Here is an 18,262-nt window from a genome sequence, read left to right on the forward strand (position 1 = left end):
CACACATTCAGGTTTAGTCATGACGTCCTAAAGTCCAGTGAAAAACACGTTTCGTGACAAAGCGTATTTTCATAGCTTACATATACTGTACTACGTGTATAGAAAAATGACGCCACGCTCAGACGTAAGGAAACGCAATGTAAACACTTTATGTATCAAAACACACCTACGAAACAACTGTGGCCTCAAGAATTGACCGGGTGACACGGTGGCGCAGTGTTTACCTCAGTGCACTACAAATCAGCGACCCGATTTTGATTCCCGGCCACAGCTACCATCAGCGGCGAGTGATATGTGATCCAATCCTGCAATGCCCCCCCCCCATCCCCAACCACTTCACCAATCCGCACTGACCAGCATGGTGAAGTATGGTCCAACAACTCAGAATACCAACATGGCATGGAGAGGCCTTCACCTTGCAGTGGACTGACGAAGGGACCTACATCTACAAGAGATGAGCACTTTATAAGATACCGACCCCAACACTTAGATACTTGGGACACAACTTATATAACACCACCTCTCGGGCATGCCAAAGCTAAAGACAGCCTTGCCCCGTGGAGTTCACCTGCACAAGTGTTTCTACAGCTTTTATTGACATTCAGAAAATCAAACAAGAAATACGAGTGGATAAACTGCCACTTGATGTGTCCGGGGAAATGTGATGAACTCCTTCAACAGTGTGGTATGTTTACAAATAATATTTGCAGGTAATTAAGTTAATTGAATACATTGGGTTTTTTTTCATTTTAAAGCCTACTTATTATGCTCAGCAATTGTATTTCTTTAAATACTAGATGAGGTGGAGTTTTACATCACAGGATCTCACGAGGGATGATGGTAGCTTGGGGGGAGGGGTCCTCATTCAGCAGACAGCTGATGATTACATTTTTTTAAAGAGATAACTTTTTTTAAATGGTAAAAAAACGACCAATACAGAAAATGATCTATCCCAGCTTTTAACTCATTGATATTGGTTCCATGTACCTAAACGCTAATGGAGTACCATGCAACTTGTTGGTAACAACTTTTAATGGAAATAATCCATTATGCAACCACAACACAAAGTGTCTTTCTCAATAGCGGTGAATGTTATTCTGTGTTGGCTTTCTATGCTAATCCACTCAGAACTCATTATCACAGAAAAACCTTTCTCGACCACGACCAGGTGTTGACAGAACTGTGACGATGAGGTATATGCCATACACATCCACAAAAGGGACGCGATGCAATGTGTGAACGCTATTCACGAGTGATTAACTTCTGCATATTGAATTACACAAAAAACGAGGGCGTATTAATTTTTCATGCATACAGAACAATACAATTGGTTGACAGAATCTGCTGAATACATTTTTTTTTCTTTTTTGCAATTCATTACTTAGTAGAAATACTTTAGCGCTTTGTCATTTTGTACAAAAAATAACCCGCCCCCCCCCCCCAAAAAAAAAAGATTGCTTTCCCCTATTGTATTTTCTTTTTTACTTCTTTTAAATCAAATGTTGGGAGTAACAGCATTTTGCTTCGACAACACAGACGTTTCTGGACACACGTCTTTGTTAATCCCATGTCCTCTGCCACTTTGCGTCAAGGTCGTTATGCTGCATCACCGTGACGTTCTCTCAGAAAAGAGCAACGAGTTCTTGCCCGTCGGCAGCATCACTCTTGGGGGATGACTACAAATGGCTGGTGTGGCAGACGCTTCCCCTTGCTGTTGCAAGAGTAAATCCACTGGGGCTTCACAAACGCCAAGTTCGGGTTTTCCGTCAGGGCCTGCACCATCAGTCACAGCACAACAAAATCAGCTTGTCCCACTTTGAATCCACAAGACCCCTGACTTGGAAGGGTAGGGAGAAACACGTTTGCCCTCTGCGGTAAATACTCCAACGCATCACGTGTCTTAAGACCTTCAATGAGAATAAAGGAAAACCAGTGAAAGCTCGTCTTTGAAAGGTCAAATAAGCATGGCAGCTCAATGGGAAGTTCACCCATGGTTAACTTAAGATTAAGACACTAAACATTTAAAAGGTACTCTCTGGTTCTTTCAGTAAAGTCACGTAGATAGAAGACAAAATAATAAAAGAACACGACATTTCGGTCGCAACACAAGCGTCCGCCATCAGGTGATGACGGACACTTGTGTGCAAAAACATTCAAGAGTTTTGGTGAAATACATTTAAAAAATACACATACATCATTGAAAACTATTCAATCATACACTTTATTCTCTTTTAAGAGTAAAGAAATTACATAGTTCATGCAGCAGCACTTATAATAAGGATAATGCACTTGTTATACTGGTAGCAACCTCCTGGTTACACCAGCCCACAGAGGATTATTGTGTCCGTCGTGCAGGGAGGGGCTGGGTGGGGAGGGAGGGACTGGGTGCGGAGGAGAGGGTGGGGAGGGGCTGGGTGGAGAGGGGAGGGTGGGGCTGGGTGGGGAGGGTGGGGAGGGGCTGGGTGGGGAAGGGCTGGTCACCCCGTGGTGCCCTTATAAAACTCAACGTTTAACCTACTCACGCCGGCTTGTGCTCGCTCTCACAGTCGGGCATATTTGCAGAATACACCACGCCACCGCTGACCCAACGTTCCTACCAGCTCCCTCCGCAAGGAATGTGTTTTATACTCTTTGGTTCTTTCGGTAAAGTCACGTAGGTATAAAATAAAATAAATCACGACGTTTCGATTGCAACACAAGCAATCATCATCAGGTGGGAAACCCACAGCAAGAATTTTTTTGCTGAAGTGGGAGAGAAAGTTGCCGTGGTAAGAGGTTATATAGGTAAGAAAGGGGGAGGAGCAAGGGGGCAGAGGGAAAGGTGGGGGTGTGGGGTAGGGGGAGTGCTGCGTGGACGCCAGGAGAGGGACGTGAGGCTGAGGGGGGGGGGGAAGAGGGCGGGGCTGGGAGTGGGAGGCCGAGAGAGCTGGGGATGCAGGGAGGGGGAGAAGTTAACTCGGAGAAATATAGTAGTGGTACCTGGCAGATATCAAGAACGACAACCACTACAAAGCAGTTAGGGTTTTACCTGGTTAATAGCATCCTGTTAATGTGAGGGATTAGCATGATGTTAATGTGAGAAATTAGCATGTAACTGTAGAAAAAAAGAAGAGCGGCCTCCTCGACGAGGGAGTGCATACTAACGGGTGTTATCCAAAGGGCCTGTGAGTATGAGAGTGCAATGCAACGGACATGTGAGCATGAGAGATCTAAGAGAGAGGCATTTGAATTGCTATATTTATTGGATCAGCAGTCAAGCTGAATTACACTTGCAAAGGGCCATTACACTGCCTGATGCCACACATGGCAGTGTGTAACTTTGACCAGACGTCGCTGGATGTTTGTAGTGCCTATCGCCCATCTGTCGCTACATTTAATTTCTTTGTGGGAACATTTGATATGCCTAAATATGCTGCACTTTCCACTACCAGGGTAATAACCGAAGCCGATTAGTTGTCTGTTTATTGGCAACATTTTTAAATATTGACTTGAAGCTTTTGTGACTGCAGGAATCCATACTCACACTGGTTCTTTTGGTAAAGTCACGTAGATAGAAAAAATAATAAAAGAGCACGACGTTTCGGTCGCAACACAAGCATCTGTCATCACCTGATCATCACCTGATGACGGACGCTTGAGTAATATTACCTGAATGTATTATAATATACTTTGGAATGCATGTGCTATTAACCGTGAGTACAAAATCATGTATATGTTATTATGCATTGCCACACAGTCTGTGTTTCTGTCCTGAGCACTCACATTCTCATGCATATGACAGATACGCAGGAGCATGATTCAGTCAATTTTTTCGATTTAAAGCTTTCGTGACTGCAGGGATTCATATTCTTGGATCTTTCGGTAAAGTCACGTAGAAGGGAAATAATAAAATAATACCGGCCCTAGAGGGGCTCGGTCAGCGCTGATTGATAGCGCTGGAGGGCATCACGCTCGGCGTGCAGTGCCAGCCCTAGATGATCGGGTGTGAGAGTGCCGGCCGTAACGAAGGGGTTACTGAAGGCCGTGGCACTCTGGTTGACCCGAGAGAACACGTGACCAGATAAGTCTACAAAGGGGCCTCATGTGGGGGCTAGGGTGGTCACGTGGTCCGGGTCGAGATCCTGATAGAGGATTCTGAAAGGTGGTCGTGGCCAAGGTTGGAGCCAGCCACGCCGCAGAGAATAAAAGCCGGGTCCCCCAGAGGGGCCGGCGTTGTTGTTCATCCTGAAGAAACCTTCGTCTACGCTCTACGTTCTCCGAGTCTAAAACACGTGGACCTGGACCCAAGCTGAGGTCCCGGTCCGTAGTAGCTAGTTACGTTCTAATTAGTGTAGTTAGCCTGGTGGTCACCACCATAGGTTGTTATTCTGTTAAAGGGCAGTTACCCTGTATGTTGGTGTTAAATTAATGTGTTGCCTCCAAGAGCACGTCTGCGACTCGGTTGAACCTACTACACATGTACTGTATCTAAATGTAAAATGCATTGCATATTCCGCTAATATAAGTTTAGCATCCACACAGCGAAATAAAAAACATACATTTGAAAGGTTTTTTTTTCCTTTCTACAAGGTGCATTAAATAATTTAAAGTGTAGTAAAAATACCACTCACCTCACCACAAACATTATTAAACCTAATAAGAGTAAAGTATAAAGCACGCCAGTGTTTTGTGTAATATCCATTATCAATGTGCAATGCTGCCTACACGGGCCATCTAAACGTTTTATTTGAGTTTTTATAAGATTCATAAATAGTTCAAAGTCGATGCAATTTATGTTGCTTCTTTAGATTTTTATGGCCAAATGCCTTAAAATCCATTGTAAAAAAAATATATAGACTTGATTTAAGAGCTCTAAAGTTTAAATTGTGCTTTCAATATCAACAAATGCTGCACTTTTGTCATCCCACAAATTATATTTGCTACACCACCAGTGCTCTAAATTTGGAGCCCAAAAGCAAACGGCAATGTTTAGGGATGGGTCAATAATTGTAAAAAAAAAAGATTAAAAATGTTACCTTCTTTATTGAAAGCAACTCAGCGAACTAGCATGCGTACACATTTAAACCTGACGTTTGGGAGGATATCTCTTAAGGTTAATAAAATATGCTGTCAGAAGAATTGCATTCTTTCATGGATGGGCTGGGATGTCTTCTGTCCTCTGTTGTCTTGTTGTGTGCCATTTAATAATGAATATTTCATGTTGTTCTGTCTCCCCTCTAGAGTGTTGCTTGTTACAATAGAATATGTAACATTGGCATATAAATTGAATATGATTAAATCAACCATCAATAATCAATTGTCACACGCGCGATTTGATGCACGAATCGTGAGCGGAATAGATTTTGTTAGATGCTTCGTGCCCACACGACATTCGGCTAAGTATGTGGTTAACATGAACACAAATCACGGACTCTAAATGTGCCGTACCTACTTCGACACCGCAACAGACCCCTTATTGCACTTCAGCACGAGCAACCAACCCGCGGGATACTCCACAACCGTGCTTTACTCACATCGTAAAAATTATCGTCCCACTCCTGAGCACTGACGACAAAGTTCACGCGCTCGTTCATGTAGTCCTCCAGTAGCCTGAGAAGGCGGCGTGCGCATGCAAGTATCGGCAACAATTAGTGCAAAAACACAAACCGTGAAAAAACATTCAAACCTTTACTACGTTGATACGTTCAATGTATACTCATATATTGTAAAATGTGTGTGTAAGTACAAAAAAGTAATTGCCTTATAAACCATGAATACTAACTTAAAAATGTAATTAAAACCTCCATCTATACTTTTCCAACCATCCCCAATCTTGTCAAACATCATATATAACAGTGCTCAAATACACATTCCATTGGTTGTAAGCCAACAATTAATCTTCAGCATTGCAGACATACTTGAATTGAAAATCTTGCTTCAATCCTTCACCCATGTTCCACTTAAACCCCAATGACCGTTATTTTCCACAACAGATATTGGTTTAAGTGTATAAAACATAATCTTCTGCTTTTAACAGTGCCATCAATTAAATAAAAGGATAAAGTGGCAAACAGCACACATTTTGAAAATCATCACTTTAAAACGAGGGATGTTACGGCAAAGGTGTGCTAGATATAACGGGCGGTTGCCAGGAGCAGCCACGTGATTTATATTTAACGATGAGGCAAGGAAAACCTTGGGCTAGACAGTAACGGCTTCGAACTTGTTTATTACGGCTGCTGAATACGCTGCTATAAACTCAAGGGTAAAACGACATACTGCAATAAACCGGTGATATTTTTAGTCATATTTACCCATTACAAATGGAGAGTGAAAACGAAATAAAAAACAAATATTTCTTATATATTCAGGAGACATAAAAAAAAAATTCTGTCTTATTGTATTATATTATAAGAAGGGAACATTTAGGTGTAATTTTTTGTATAGAATTATTTAGTAATTTTTGTACAGCCACACTCGTTGGAATGCGAAGAATGCTGCAACCATAATTAGGGCTGTAATTTAATAGATTTTTTTTATTTCCATCTGTCTTCCCTTAACGATCAGTGTACTTCACACCTTAACAAGTGCCCCCCTGGATTTGGCTCTCGAGCATGTTTTCGACGGTACTTACCCATTAAACGCAACCACATATCGGCACAGTGTGCGTCTCTCGTTGCCTGGGAAATTTCCGTAGAAGTAAAAATGTTTCCCTGTAAAAAAGTCTGCATTTTGACGGAACACACAAGGGGGCCAAAGAAGGGAAGATTAAAAAAAAAGCATTACAACGCAGAATTTGTATCACATATCGTTTCATGCAGACACACTTAGAACCTTTAAATTTCTATCTGTAGCATTAAGAAAAAGGGAGACATTGAACAAAACATTATCTCCAGAGAATGGGCCTCCACCAAACACAGACGATACAAAACCACATTTTCAAACCAACCACATTCAAGTGAGAGTGGAGAAGTACATTCATCATAGACTGAGATGACCAGAGCTGTATATTTAACGATGCTCATGTTTAATTAACCAGTCATTCAAGGAGACATCACTAACCCGGGAGTTCTGGTATTGGAAACTCTTTCTCATCACTCTCATCCCCGTTGGATTTTGATGACTTTGCGCCGTTCTCTTCGGTATCCGTATTTTCATCGGTCGATGCATCATAGATGTCCTCCTCTGTCTCCTGATGCCCCCTGCAACAAGCAAACGTCACAACGCATCGTTGCACCTCAACTCCAAACTCTCACCAACGTTTTTGATGTGCGCCGTACATACAATGTGTGTTCGTAACATTACCTGCCAGGTCATTTTCCACAAAACAACTTCATAGCCAATTCTGCTTTAAACTTTTATTAAAATATATCGAGGCTGTCACATTCACATTCTCTCCAACCTAGGTCTTTTTATGACATCGGTTTATATTTTATTACTTGAAATAAGCATCGCCACAGCTCAAGAGATTTTCTCCCGCGAGCTGTGAAATTGCAAGGCTGCCCCTTACGATCATCTTTTTTCCATCGTCTTAGCAGTGCGTTTTCAATTTATTTATTTTACTCCCATATGGAGTCATTAAAACAGATTGCCCTCAAAACTACCTAAGTCATCAAGGATTTGCCAAAAAACAGCAGGAAACAACATAAACCCTGCAACGTCTCATCCGTACCAATCTGTTGCAGAACAACCCCCACTGATAAAAATATGGCTTTGAATCCCCACCAACATCTGCGCACAACTCACTGCAGCGCAGCTTTCTGTAAGGTTTGGCGTGAAATTGTTTACAGTGAGTTAAGTGACAAAATTAAATAAAGAATTTTTACAAGAACGCTCATGGATGTTTAAATGTTCCATCATTGCACTGAATTATGGCATGCTTCTTTCATCAGCTACAATTGTTTCATCAACCATATCAATCATCGGCCACCGATGCTAGCGAATGAAGGCCTCCCCACCCCCTTCCAAGTCATCGCGATCCCTCACGGTCTCGCGATGCAACAATCCACATCGCCCCTGCACACCAGCGGATCTCAACACTCCCAATCTCTCCGCAGCATTCATCCCCCCTTCGGGTGCAATCTCTCCTTTGGCTGCCACTTCCTCAGTCAGTCGCGAACAGTGGCCATCGATTCGGTCGTACTTCCACACACAATGAAAATCCTTGAAGAATGTTTACTATGTTGCTAGAAATGTTAATTATTCTTTGCAATCTTGCATGGGCTTTACTACAAAGCATGAGTTTCAACATACCTCTTTTCATCCTCATCACTCTCCGCTTCTTTGTGGATTCCTGCAGTCTTCTGGGATGTCCCTTGGCCATTTGCATGCTTCTTTACAGGCGTTGAGCTGCTGCTTTCCTGCATCGATGAATGCAATGACAATTTTCCGGAAAGCAATTAACATTTCACAAGGCTCGCAAATGTACAAACAATAATTAATTCACGTTAAAGCGGCACAATGAGCATTAAAATAAATGGGACAGAAAACATTGTTTCAACTGTGGTTAAAAAATAATTGGATAGAGTGAAATTGTTTGTACTTTTCCTGCAGTTGTTTCCACTTCATCGTCATCTTCTTCTTCACTGGAAGCGCCATCAAACAGGTACCTAAAAAAACACAGCTTTTAAGCACACTGAACAGAGGAATACATCAAAAATAAAGGACATGCCATACCTTGAAACCTGCAGCAGAAAATATCTCTTTACATTACACGTATGATGGGCTTAGATTTATGTATGGGTGTAGGCAACCGTCTCATTTATTTCACGTGTCATTTCAATCAAAAGAGGAAACACTTTCAACATTTTTGTTTTGCGGTTATTATTGAAGGATTTATTTACCTCTTGTGGGAGAGTTTTTGCCGCCGTTTGTAGCAGTCTAAAATCCACTCTTTGCTTACTATGATTCCACCCTGTGACTTGACTTGGTTGTATTTCGGTGTATTGGCAAATGCACAGCTAAAAAAAAACAGTCACAAATATTTAGGGTTAAACACACAATCTAGAATGTTTCAACTTTAACAACAACTCGCATGTCCTTTGGACGTGACCATTTGTCCGTCCTTCTCAGCCAGCCAGCGAGCAAAACTTGTAATCTTACTTAGAACCCAGTCTCTCTCCACCTTTCTCTTGCATATTTTTGCAGTATATCCACATTTATCTCTATTTCTTGCCTAGTATATCTGTTTCTCTATTGCTCTGTCCTCTCTTCAACCTCTCCCTCCCTATTCCTCTCCTCCCTCCACTGTATCCCACCCACTTCCCTCACCCTGATCACTCGCCCTGTTTCTATCACCTCTCACCATCGCTCTCCTTCTTACATCTACTTTTCCCGGGTCAATTTCGCTTGCCTCTCCCTAATCCTCCCTCCCATTGCTTTTCACTTTCCATCACGCTCCTCTTTCCGTTTTGCTCTCTTTCCTCTCCTTTCGACGCCCTTTCACTCTCTTCCCAACCCTCTCCTCTCCATTCCTCTCCGTCTCTCCCTCCCTTCTCTTTCTCCCTCCCTCACCTCCATAACTATACCTCCCCGCCTCTTTCTCCTCTATTGCATACCCATCTCAACACTGTGGGATGCGGGCGACGTCATCAGACAGATGTGTGTGGTGTTGTCACCACTGCGCACAAGCGCTTGGTCGAGCACCGGCCAGGTAGGCAGGAATCCAGGCATAAAACTATCTTCTTGGTTTTTTCGGTAAAGTCACGTAGAAGGGAAGTAATAAAATAATAAAAATAAAACATAATAAAATGAAACAATTCTCACGACGTTTCGGCCACAACGCAAGCAGCCGTCCTCAGGTGAAGAATGAGACACTTCAAGCTAGGAACTTACATATAAGCTGGGTTGGGGGTGGTAGAAGAGCGCCTTAACAAAAAGAATGTGCATATCAAGATGAGTTTAGCATATACATGGGAAATGCGCAGGGGGCGGGGGGGCTTCAAAGTCATACCATGCCCACGCACTATGCAGGATCAAGAGCACCAAGGGGGGGTGCAGGGATTAGCATTAACAAAGGAAAGGAATGCCAATGATATGTAGCTGCAGTAACTAAACAACACCGTAGAAAACTAAGGTATAAACTACATACAAAGACTAAAATATAAACTGCATAGCACCATCAGTATACTTACCATACTCTACAATAAGCTGAGTTACTAACAGCAAGTAATACATTACAATACTACGTCGTAAAAGTTATATAATATGCTTCCATCTAAACTTTATTCTCTTACATCAACTGAGCATATACCGTACTATATACTGCCATAGATAAACCCAACATTAAATTATATACTGTATTGCAATAAACCACATTTCAACATAACACTATGTATTATTCTACCTACCCTAATGTGTATCAAAATGGTTTATTACGTCCTTCCAATGATTGCTAAGCCAGAATCCATCTTCTCGATTAAAATTGTCTCTGTGTTTGTATATGTGGATCGCCTCATGAACGAATCTCTCATGATAGCCAGGTGGCTTGCAGAGAACCTCTGTCTTGGAGAAGTCAATGTCATGTGAGCCCACTGAGTTGTAACAGTGATCTGCCACGGCTGAGGTGTTTGTCCTACCGTGTTTCAGGTCAGCTTTATGTTCACGGATGCGGTCCGAGACATGTCGTTTGGTTTGTCCAATGTAACTGCTACTACAGAGGCAACTTAGTTTGTAGACACCAGGGTGCTGTATGTCTGGAACCACATCTTTTACAGACGGTACCAGATCACGGATTTTATGTACTGTGTTGAATCGGACCTGGATCTTGTGTTTAATCAGGATTTTGGAGATCTTTTTTGTGACCCCAGCAATGTAAGGTAAGGTGATGGTCTTGAAAGGCTCCTCAACAGGATCCTTCTTGATGGTTGGAGAGATGGCTTTGCAGATTGTGTAGTCGGAGTAACCATTAGCCTTAAGAGCTTGGCGTATGTGTTTGAGTTCACTGGAAATGTGTTCATGGTCGGAGATGCATTGGGCTCTATGATATAGAGTCTTGATGAGGGAATTCTTCTGGGATGGATGGTGGTGGGAATCCGGTTTTAGATAAGCGTCCGTATGGGTGGATTTCCTGTAGACAGAGTGGCTCATTGATCCATCAGGTCTCCTTTTGATTAGGACATCCAAAAAGGGTAGCTTGCCATCTTTTTCGACTTCCATGGTGAATCTGATGGCTGGGTGTATGGAATTGATGTGGTCAAGAAATTGGTCTAGAGCAGGCCGGCCATGTGGCCAGATGACAAAAGTGTCGTCTACGTACCTCTTCCATAAGGTCGGGCGTAGAGTGGCAGTCTGGATGGCGTCCGTCTCAAATTTCTCCATGAAGATGTTAGCTTCTTCTAATGCGAAACGAATTCTGTCTAGAACTAGCTTAGCTCTTATCTCAGAGAAAATCAGACTTACGCGCACCGAACTAGATCAGTTAGACAAGACACTCTACAAATCACACTTATCTTTGAGTGCAACAATGTCCACATCGGATTGGGAACATGTAGAAAAAATGACTGCCTCTTCAGCTGCCGCTATGTCGACTAAATGTAAGGACAACTTGATTTCCAAATTCAACCGCCTCTCAAACAAGAAACCGGACCCACACATTGAAAAGCTAGATGTTAACAAAGTCGTAATTAATCGCAGTAACAAGCCTATTTCTGAAGGTTTGAAATCCGTTTTAGCTAAAGGACTAAACTTTGCAGTCACACCTAGACACATACCAGTTAATGATATAATTGCTCGAGTAGATGTAGCTCTCAAGGGCTTGAGTCACATCGCTGCAGACGTAGCTAGATCCGAAATCTCTGCAACCCTCAAAAACGCCAAGATGCCAGCTAGCAACATCAGCAAAGATGAGCGTTTTGAATTGGCTCAATTAAAAAAGAGGGATGACATTGTCATCCTCTCAGCCGACAAAGGCAATGCCACTGTCATCATGGACAAAATAGAATACAACAACAAAATTCAAGAACTACTCAACGATGGTAGCTATACAAAAATAAAAAGAGACCCCACCAACAGCCTTGTCACTAAAACCAACAATATCATTTCTGATTCAACCGCTTTATTTGATCAGACCAAACAGTTCTCGTTGAAACCTTCTGCAGCCAGGCCACCAAGATTATACGGCTTACCAAAGATACATAAAGAAGATACACCTCTTCGTCCCATTGTCTCTACTATCAACTCCCCCACCTATAAATTGGCTCGTTTTTTGTCTGAAATCCTACGGCCTTTCACTGGAAAAACCACCTCTGCGGTACTAAACTCTACTGACCTGGTATCGACAATCAAGGGGATTGCCCTGTCCCCAGACGACCTGCTTGTCAGTTTTGATGTGGTTTCCTTATTCACCAAGGTTCCTGTACCTGACACCATCGCAATCATTGAAGACTTGGTTCATCAGGGACTGAATGCTGGGGTACCCCCCCTGGTGAGACACTGCTTAACCAATACATACTTCACCTGGAATAAAACTTTCTACAAGCAAATTGAAGGCACCCCAATGGGCTCCCCCCTATCTCCGGTTGTAGCTAACATCTTCATGGAGAAATTTGAGACGGACGCCATCCAGACTGCCACTCTACGCCCGACCTTATGGAAGAGGTACGTAGACGACACTTTTGTCATCTGGCCACATGGCCGGCCTGCTCTAGACCAATTTCTTGACCACATCAATTCCATACACCCAGCCATCAGATTCACCATGGAAGTCGAAAAAGATGGCAAGCTACCCTTTTTGGATGTCCTAATCAAAAGGAGACCTGATGGTTCAATGAGCCACTCTGTCTACAGGAAATCCACCCATACGGACGCTTATCTAAAACCGGATTCCCACCACCATCCATCCCAGAAGAATTCCCTCATCAAGACTCTATATCATAGAGCCCAATGCATATCCGACCATGAACACATTTCCAGTGAACTCAAACACATACGCCAAGCTCTTAAGGCTAATGGTTACTCCGACTACACAATCCGCAAAGCCATCTCTCCAACCATCAAGAAGGATCCTGTTGAGGAGCCTTTCAAGACCATCACCTTACCTTACATTGCTGGGGTCACAAAAAAGATCTCCAAAATCCTGATTAAACACAAGATCCAGGTCCGATTCAACACAGTACATAAAATCCGTGATCTGGTACCGTCTGTAAAAGATGTGGTTCCAGACATACAGCACCCTGGTGTCTACAAACTAAGTTGCCTCTGTAGTAGCAGTTACATTGGACAAACCAAACGACATGTCTCGGACCGCATCCGTGAACATAAAGCTGACCTGAAACACGGTAGGACAAACACCTCAGCCGTGGCAGATCACTGTTACAACTCAGTGGGCTCACATGACATTGACTTCTCCAAGACAGAGGTTCTCTGCAAGCCACCTGGCTATCATGAGAGATTCGTTCATGAGGCGATCCACATATACAAACACAGAGACAATTTTAATCGAGAAGATGGATTCTGGCTTAGCAATCATTGGAAGGACGTAATAAACCATTTTGATACACATTAGGGTAGGTAGAATAATACATAGTGTTATGTTGAAATGTGGTTTATTGCAATACAGTATATAATTTAATGTTGGGTTTATCTATGGCAGTATATAGTACGGTATATGCTCAGTTGATGTAAGAGAATAAAGTTTAGATGGAAGCATATTATATAACTTTTACGACGTAGTATTGTAATGTATTACTTGCTGTTAGTAACTCAGCTTATTGTAGAGTATGATAAGTATACTGATGGTGCTATGCAGTTTATATTTTAGTCTTTGTATGTAGTTTATACCTTAGTTTTCTACGGTGTTGTTTAGTTACTGCAGCTACATATCATTGGCATTCCTTTCCTTTGTTAATGCTAATCCCTGCACCCCCCCTTGGTGCTCTTGATCCTGCATAGTGCGTGGGCATGGTATGACTTTGAAGCCCCCCCGCCCCCTGCGCATTTCCCATGTATATGCTAAACTCATCTTGATATGCACATTCTTTTTGTTAAGGCGCTCTTCTACCACCCCCAACCCAGCATATATGTAAGTTCCTAGCTTGAAGTGTCTCATTCTTCACCTGAGGACGGCTGCTTGCGTTGTGGCCGAAACGTCGTGAGAATTGTTTCATTTTATTATGTTTTATTTTTATTATTTTATTACTTCCCTTCTACGTGACTTTACCGAAAAAACCAAGAAGATGAATCCCTGCAGTCACGAAAGCTTTAAATCGAAATAAAACTATCTTCCAATATAGCACGACATATTTGTGTTTATTTTATGCACGTCACAATCTGTTGCGTTCTTGGGGTGATCGGGCATTGACGGTGGTGGCCCCCCGATTTTGGCACTCTCTGCCATTGGAGATAAGTCTCTCGGATAGCATTGACATCTATAAATACTGAACCGTCTATCATTTCAAAAGTTTTTCCTAATTAGTTGTGTTCCTCTTTGGCTTTTATTTTGCCATTTCGGTTTTTTGTTTAATGGAATTTCTTCATTCATAGTGCCTAAATATTTGTTGTGAAAGGCGCTTTATAAGTGCAAATTATTACTATTATTTATCAGGTTCATTTAGAGCATACCAACAGCGTTGATGATCTTATGTATGCACCTCACTGAGTCTAAATTCTATAATAAGTTGTGCTTACATATTCCTATCTAAAAGAATGTTAAGCAGCAGGGATGTCAGCATCCTGTTGGGATGAATTATGGCCTTCATCACCACTTGCTCCACTAGATAATTCATGTTAATATCCCATCAAATACAATTAGGACAAATACGTCATAAAGAGGTATTCCTGATGGTTATTGGTATATGTTAAAAACTCACAAGAAAGTTCAAAAGCACGAGGCTATTATGAGTAAATATAAGGAATTTTTTGGAAAAACTGACGAAATGGAAACAAAGATATTTAAAAATAAAGCTATAACAAAACTTAATGAAGCAACACTGCAGGACTGCTAAGAGGTTTCAATTAAAATAGAAAATGCTTAAAAAAGAAACATTCCTACAACAGACTTTGTATTTGTCCTGAACATTACCATCTACTAAAATGGACACATCGTGTGTTTGGTACTTGAGATGCAAATAAACACACGTAGGAATGCAAAAACATGGTTGTTTTTCTCTCATGCAACATTGCATTGCGCTACTTAACAATGTTTGCCATTTCACACGCGCCATGTATTTTGCCAACATAGCTTCCTAGAAGCTTAGACTAGTGCAGCTAACATCATGTGGTTAATTGTCAGTAAATTATTCCAAGTTGGACAACCTCTTTACTTCATTATGTTACTTTCTCCACTTTGCACCAGGTCCATAATGTCCCAAATGAACCATCCACTCTATTTGTTCAATAACATTGCAATTAAACAGAGTACCACAACAGTGCGCTTTCAAGTAAACGGTCTTATGTTCGGGCCTTTGTCTAAAATGTATACACGCTACCAAACCAAGGGCATTTATGCTCGTCAAAATCCAATCGAAGCAAGCAGCAGGGATGGTGGATCTTTCCAATGCAGAGTAACAATTTATCGATACGACTGTTTTAAAGTACATTTTTTAACCTTCATGTTCTATAAGAGCTTTTATTCCACATCAAAATTGCACAGACATGGGCATTCATGATGGACCGAGGGTCTAGCAAAGAGGTTTCCAGTCCACAAGTCATGCCCTTCAGTTGGCGGTATGGTGGCAGAAAGGTCACGTATGTTGCTTAAATAACGAATGCTGGAAATTGATTTCTTGATGTGAAAGACATTGAAAACCTCTTCAACGTGTTAAGATTTGGCCAGGCTACTAGTAACCACTCACTGTGCTCTACGTCATTGTTGGAAGCTTAGCAATGTTTCACGATGGTACAAAACCACACAATAACATTTATATACAAACGGATGTACGTACACACAGTCGGTATTTCTGGTAAAATATTCTGTCTTAATATCCATGCTTAGGAGCTATCCTCTGTTTACATTTTTTGTTGCTAAAAGGAATGTATCACTATCCTACGCATTTTTGTAAACATATTTTTTCCAGCCTAGTTTGACATCCTTACATTGCAATTTGAACAAACACTGTCGAAAAGGATTAGTCCTTTTAAATAGATATATAATATAGAACACACAACCAAACAGCATCAAATCACAAATTGCACTTTAAAAATAATAAGCTATGGGCGCTAAATGAAAGTTAGTCCAACTGCTTCACGAACAGCATGGGAATGGATATGAATATATTTCTCCATGCAATGTGCCAATCATGAATACTAAAGTTGGATTTAAGGAAAATTCAATAGTGAGCAATAATAATGAAATCCGCCTAATGTTGATTCTCTAAGCGTGTTTCAGGAACAATAGAAATATATTGTTATGCAAATCATGTATTTAGATGTTGTTTTTATAATATTCAAATAATTAAAATTCCAAATGTCAACCTTAAAAAACGATTTTAAAATAAATAAGCCCACAATGAATATTAAATAGCGCACTGCATTCTATATACCATTAGAGGATGTTGCTTGCTTTTTCATGTTGAAATGAACCCCTCAAAATTAAGGAAAAACATGTCAAGGTTGCTGGGAAGTTGGTCTAGTTCAAGTCAGAGCACTTTCAAAAGTTCACAATGCACACACAAAGATGTGGGAAACGAAAGGACATGCAAAGATCATGACATCTCTCCTGCAGTCAACTTACTGAAGTCTGAAAATAAAGCTTGCTGTCAACTTGACCAACGACCCCAAAGTTGCGGGCTCATATCGAGCGCACACTACAAAAACGGCTCGCATAAGCTCTTTGTGCTTCTCCAACGACAGCGAATTTTGCCTCCCAGAAAAAAAGATGTACACACAATCCCCAAACTACATCTGTCTCTTTCTCCTGTAGCACTCTTTCCAAAAATAGGAAACAATTGAGCCGGTGATCTATTGAAGAACACCACTGCACAATTCTTCCAAGAGTGGTACCACATCAGTCATGAAGAGAATTTTTTTTTCTCAATAGCGAAAGAAACGGTGGCATTTTCACTCCAGATCAGAATATAAACGACTGAAAAAATACAAAACTAAATACTGACACTGCGTTCTAAGATACCATACAACGATAGAGCCTCAGACACGAATGGACCGTGTGTAGTCAGACAGTTTGTTTATTACACGACTACAAAACGATTGTTTTATATGGAATATCGTGTAATTTACTTTCACAGAAACACACACTATTTAATAACTGGTTAAAATTAATGAGAAATGTTAATCTTTCTATTCACACTGCCAGAACGCTATGCTAAATCTTAAAATTATACTGTAATGCAGAAAATGTGGTTTAATTAGGCATTACTCAATGGCATTAGTTGTAGCCCTATTTTTAGACATGATTCTGTTTACTCAGCCAGTGCTCGAATTTATAGCGCTGCAATTACAGCAAGTACTCTTGGGCCCTCTCACATCTAACCAGCCAAACTATGTTGTGTGTGAAAACCTAAGGGGCAGCCAATAGAACATTTATTAAATTAGCAGTAGTTTTTTGCAGGCAACTTGTGTTAATTGTATTGGTCACATAAGACACTTAGACACTTCCGACAACCACTGGTCCACTGGAGATAATACGAGTGTACGGCATATGGCACCATGTGACTTAATATTTAAATGCACTTATTCATTGCTGGATTTTTGTAATTACAAACAGAATGCCATTATATCTGAAGACGAAAATTCTGATGCATGAATGTTCACAAAACCAATAGTTGATTGAGAAGAATGAACATTCATTGAAAATGTAAAAAAAAACGTAACGACATTGATCCGTGTGGAAAAATGCATGCCTGAAATGCCTTGAAATAGAAAAAAACATGAATTGGGAAACCAGAAAACAAGACATTGCAATCACTTTGAAAAAAAAAGTGAGAAAGGCACGATATGTTGCTAGAAATGACAAATGAAGGACAAAACTCAAGATAAAATGGCTACTAAAAAAAATAAAGAATTTCATTCAGTGGTGAATTGAAAATGGAAGATAATGAATAATAATAATAATAATGTTACAGCAAACTATTTAAAATAATTACTGTATGTTGGCAGAAGAATGCAATTCAATATTAATGGAAAAAACGTGTGATTGATTGGCAGCCTCGAAATTGAAAACACGTGACAAAAGGGCTAAGGAGATAAGGAGTGATAGAATCAAGAGCAGGTGTTGTGAGATAGTCAAATTGTGGCTGCGCAAGTTTCTGAGGACATGGCATTGAGCCTTGGGGGGTGGCATTCTTCCAGCGTTGCACGAGGAATTGCCATTTTTACGTGGGTGGCAGTG

The 18,262-nt window shown here is 41.1% G+C and overlaps 1 protein-coding gene across 1 annotated transcript in view; it reads right to left on the reverse strand.

Moving 5' to 3' along the window:
* Positions 1-1,458: 1,458 nt before the first annotated feature.
* The window catches only part of XRCC1 (X-ray repair cross complementing 1), a 31,004-nt gene continuing 14,200 nt past the window's right edge, over positions 1,459-18,262 (reverse strand). The window contains exons 10-16 of the mRNA XM_078857189.1: positions 8,823-8,939; positions 8,522-8,588; positions 8,233-8,339; positions 7,042-7,181; positions 6,614-6,704; positions 5,514-5,589; positions 1,459-1,773 (exon numbers count right to left, since the gene is read on the reverse strand). Of these exons, the coding sequence (XP_078713315.1) occupies positions 1,660-1,773; positions 5,514-5,589; positions 6,614-6,704; positions 7,042-7,181; positions 8,233-8,339; positions 8,522-8,588; positions 8,823-8,939 (712 nt within the window). The 3' untranslated portion in view covers positions 1,459-1,659. The remainder of the gene's footprint in view (positions 1,774-5,513; positions 5,590-6,613; positions 6,705-7,041; positions 7,182-8,232; positions 8,340-8,521; positions 8,589-8,822; positions 8,940-18,262) is intronic.

This window comes from Lampetra fluviatilis, chromosome 5 (assembly GCF_964198595.1).
Source record: "Lampetra fluviatilis chromosome 5, kcLamFluv1.1, whole genome shotgun sequence".
In the NCBI taxonomy this organism is placed as follows: Eukaryota; Metazoa; Chordata; class Hyperoartia; order Petromyzontiformes; family Petromyzontidae; genus Lampetra; species Lampetra fluviatilis.